General features: G+C 36.1%; 1 protein-coding gene across 1 annotated transcript; it reads right to left on the bottom strand.

The window, feature by feature from the left end:
• Positions 1-289: 289 nt before the first annotated feature.
• LOC113343031 (protein GPR107-like) lies at positions 290-2,034 on the bottom strand. Its single transcript, XM_026587366.1, has one exon. It carries the CDS (start codon positions 1,922-1,924, stop codon positions 608-610), a length of 1,317 nt encoding a protein of 438 aa, XP_026443151.1. The 5' UTR covers positions 1,925-2,034; the 3' UTR covers positions 290-607.
• Between the last annotated feature and the right edge of the window lie 2,334 nt (positions 2,035-4,368).

The raw sequence follows: 4,368 nt of genomic DNA, 5'->3' as shown, positions 1-4,368 counted from the left end.
TATTTTTCACTAATTTTTTGTTAAAAATTTTTACCGTTCGAAATGGTTTTTTAGATATGAAGCCCTAAATCTCCTCTACGTGTAGCCCATAAATAAAATGACTAAATAAAAAAGCCATGTAGAATTTTTTGCAGATGCTCTTACAGAGGCAATTGGTATTCTCACATCTGTGTTTATGTTGGTCAAGGACAACAATCAGACCAGCATAGCAAACCAGACAAAAGCAACCTATTTCTCTGCATTGGTGAGTTTCATATCACGGCTTGTTCAGTCTCGTGTTATAAAAGCATAAAAGAAGTACATTCACAGGAACTTTTTATTAACCAAATGAGAATGAAACAAGAACCATAAAATGAAAAAAGAAGAAACAAAAACAATGCTTTTACTTCTGTGCTTTAGCACACATCAAAATGGCATACAACAAGGTTCCAGCAACCACAACCCAAACACTAAACAAGATGTCTGTTGGTCTTATTACAGGAAAGAGATGTGGTAAAGGGGACTCGCCATACTACACCAAACCGAGCAATTCTACTGTTAGCTATGCTAACTCAAACTTTGACAGTCAACAACAGTAAAATATACTGATGCCTCTCTGAAAAACTCTTCAAAGCTCGAATTCTTCGTCTTGCAAAATTTGCTGTGCAGCTTCTTCTTCCTCCTCATCAAGCACAAAATACTCATTCTTCTCAACTGGTCTAAACATATAGAACATTACCATGTAGAATGCCAAACTCACTGTTTCTTCAGCTGCAGTACTAACCCATTGATACTTGTATGCAGAAATTGTTTTCAACGCAAACACCACTATTCGCGTGAAATACAAATACCCAATCACAACTATATAAAACTGTCTAAAAAGTGTCAACTTAGCCAAATTCCTCGCAGCTTTCCCATCCGTTTTCGATGTTTCTTTCAATGATCTGATCGACCATACGATTGGGAATATAATTGCACAACAACAAACGATATCAACCAACAAGAAAACTTGATTCCAAGTTACCCAATCTTTGATAAAAGGACCAGTTTCTCCAATCACAACTGAAGCTAAATTGGCTAACACTTGTAACGGAATCACAATCATCAACACCTTCTTCTCTTTCTCTTGTAAAAATGGCTTCAAAAACGACCAACCAGTTCCAATCAACACAATCACAGTAAACAACAACGTTACCCTAATAAACTGGAAAATGTAAAACAACACATCCCATCCATGAGCCGTCCCAGTAACCTTAACATAATGTTTATCCTCAGCAGCAGATATCAAATTCAATGCTTTCATCAACAATAACCCCGCCATCAAAAGATGAATTCGATGAACCGAATGCTTATTTGTAATACAAACATAAATCCAGCCAACTAAGAAGACAAAATAAGCTAATGAAAACACAAAATACATCATAGGTAGTTTAGTCTGACCTGCTGGTAGATAATCCTTGTCAACACCATTATCAACATTGTAGATCTCTGTTCTAACATCCATATTAACTTGACATTGTGGTAAACAATTTGTAAAGAAAAGACTGTACTCATTAGGAACAGTAACAGGGAATGAATTATTGTAAGAATTACTCTGAGGTGGATTTAATTCTTTAAAAGTGAATAACGATAGAATGTAATGACTATCAAGAACACAGAAATTAGGGTTTTGTTCACTTTCTATGATTACTTGAATTAGGGCTTCTTCTGAGAGAAGAAAAAAACCTAATCGAGATGGATCTGGTTGTGAAACAGATGAAGAGTATTGTACATCTGTTACTTTAACATTAACGTGGCCGGTATGAGTGAAACCGAATCGTTCGAATAAGATCATTGGTCTTGAATCTGCACGGATCTCTAAATTTTTGATCTCTGCGGATGTTAATGAAATGAATAAGGAAGAGATCGAGAGGAAAAGCAGAAGATTTACAGAAAATCTCTTCATTTTGCAGAGAAATTTGGAAAATGCTTGTTTTTCGATTGCTTCGGGAGGAAGAAGAAGAAGAAACAAGGAGAAGAACGTGAGAGGAGAGAAAAGATGAATCCACCAAAATATTGTTGAACCGGAAAATGTGAAATCGACGTTTTTTTATTACCGGAAATGCCCTTACTAGAAATGATTAGCTGCTTGAAATGCAGCGTCATTAAGGAAACGTTAGGTTTCATTTCAGTAATATACGGGTTCGATTTACTTGATTCGTTCTTCGCTCTTAATCAATGGTTGAGACATTGATTCGTTTAATTTGAGCTTAAGCAAGCATTTATTTATTTATTTATTTATTTATTTTTATTTAATTATTTTTCTTCTTCAAGGAAAGATGGGTTTGAACAACCCATAATTTATTAAATTACTCATTAAAACTGAGGTTTGAAGGGATACATAATCGTGCAGAATCACCATTCAAGGAATCATAATAACATCAGTATCAATTACATCAGTAGGAAACAAAAAGAAACAACTAGTACTAAGTCTGGGTTTGGTAATGCTTTTTTTATTTTCAAAACCTATATAAGTCAATAAATTTTGAAGTTGGTGTTTGGTAAAAAAAAATGAAAGTGCTTTTATCAAAAGCACTTCCCAGATTCCTCAATTTTTAAAAGCTGGGGAGGAGGAGCTTTTAAAGAACGCGATTGGGGGATATGAATTACTTCCCTCAACCAAAGGTGTCTGCTAAGGGGTGTTTTTTGGGACGAAAATACTAAAACACCCTTTGATTAATTAAAAAATATTATGAAAAGACTGTTATATCCTCCCCACAAAATAAAAACTTAAAACTAAAAATCAACATACCAAATCAGTATCCCACATTCAGTTCCGGCACACTCTAGGTTAGGGTTTCAAAAAAAAAAATCATCTTCTTCATCGTTCTTCATCCGTTCTTCATCAACGATTAATCGTTAATCCAAAATTTTCTTCGTCGATTAACCTACCCGAATCATAACCATGCCTCCACGAAAGAAATCAGATGCCCAATCGAAATCAAAATCGATTGCTCAACAGAAATTAGAGAAAAGGCTTGCTTTGATTGCTCAAGAGCAAGAACACGAAGAACAAGAGTTATCGGACGATCAACTACTCAGAAATATGTCTTTTGTGAGAAGGTAAGTCATTTAAAACTGTTTTTAGTGTTTCAATCGATTTGTATCTATGGGTTTAGGTCAAAATCGCGAAACCTAACTGAAACAGTTGAGTTTCAGTAGTTCCGACATTCAATTTAGTATGAATACCACACCGGAAATAAGTACCGGCATTCGATCTAGGATGAAGACCACACCGGTAGTGTCTCCCGGCATTTAATTGAGGTTGAAGACCACACCGGAACATAGTTTCAGCATTCTATTTAGGTTGAAGACCACTTTGGAACCCAGTACCGGCATTGATTTTAACTTTTACGAATATGCCGGTAGTGAGCTTCTAATAAACAGAAAACCCTAGGATTTTGTTATCGGTACCGGCATAAGTTTTAGGTTATATTCCTTGTCGGTACTAGACTTATGGTATCCAGGAACTTCCGAAAGAGTACCGGCATCCTAGACAATTTTTTGTCAATGCCGGTATTAGGTCCCGGCATGAGTTTTTATTTTCCTTATCTGCCGGTACTGGTATTTTTTTTATCCAGGAACTTCCTAAAGTGTACCGGCATCCTCGAAAATTACTTGTCAATGACGGTATTAGCTCCCGGCATGTTCGATACTTTTTTTCAGTATGCCGGTAGTGATGATTCTATGCCGTATGTGGTGTATCTATGTCGGTATTAGAAATGAAAGTTAATTGTCTTATATTTATTTCGTGCTTCTTTTGAAATAGATCTAAAGCAAAGGAAGCTAAAGAAAATGAGGCTAACAAAGGAAAAGCTAAAGATGATGTCACTAAGAAAAGAAGGAAGGATGGTCTTGATACTCCTCAGTCTCTGCCTCCTCGAGGGAAAAACAAAAAGCATTTGGGTGCTGATACAAGAGGGGAAATTTGGTAAAGTGGTCGTGATCGTGGTAAAATCGTAATCCGTGAATCTACCGGAGCTGTTGAGGAGGAAGATGAGCAAGATGAGCAAGATGAAGAGGAAAGTGAGGACGAAGATAATGAGATTTGTCCATGCACGCAAAAAAATTTCCTTGAACTTATCCAACAATTTATCCCGACAATATGAGACGGAACTTGGATACGCTTCGTTATATTTGGCAATAAACATGTTCAATCTCTTTTCATATATATCCTCGGTAAGAGACCAATAAACTTCTCCCAATCATTTAGAAATCCCAACCACCTTTTATGATTTTCATCGTGTTCTTTGTCCACTCGCTCTTTAATCTTTCCTATTTCATCTTCTTCTTCTTTGGGTGATAGTTTCTTCTTGCGAACATCTTCCTCTAGTTGAGCAACCATTATCT

The sequence above is a fragment of the Papaver somniferum genome, unplaced genomic scaffold (assembly GCF_003573695.1).
Source record: "Papaver somniferum cultivar HN1 unplaced genomic scaffold, ASM357369v1 unplaced-scaffold_52, whole genome shotgun sequence".
Taxonomy (NCBI): Eukaryota; Viridiplantae; Streptophyta; class Magnoliopsida; order Ranunculales; family Papaveraceae; genus Papaver; species Papaver somniferum.
The sequence above is the reverse complement of the archived record's forward strand: the minus strand, read 5'-3'. Positions and strand labels throughout refer to the sequence as shown.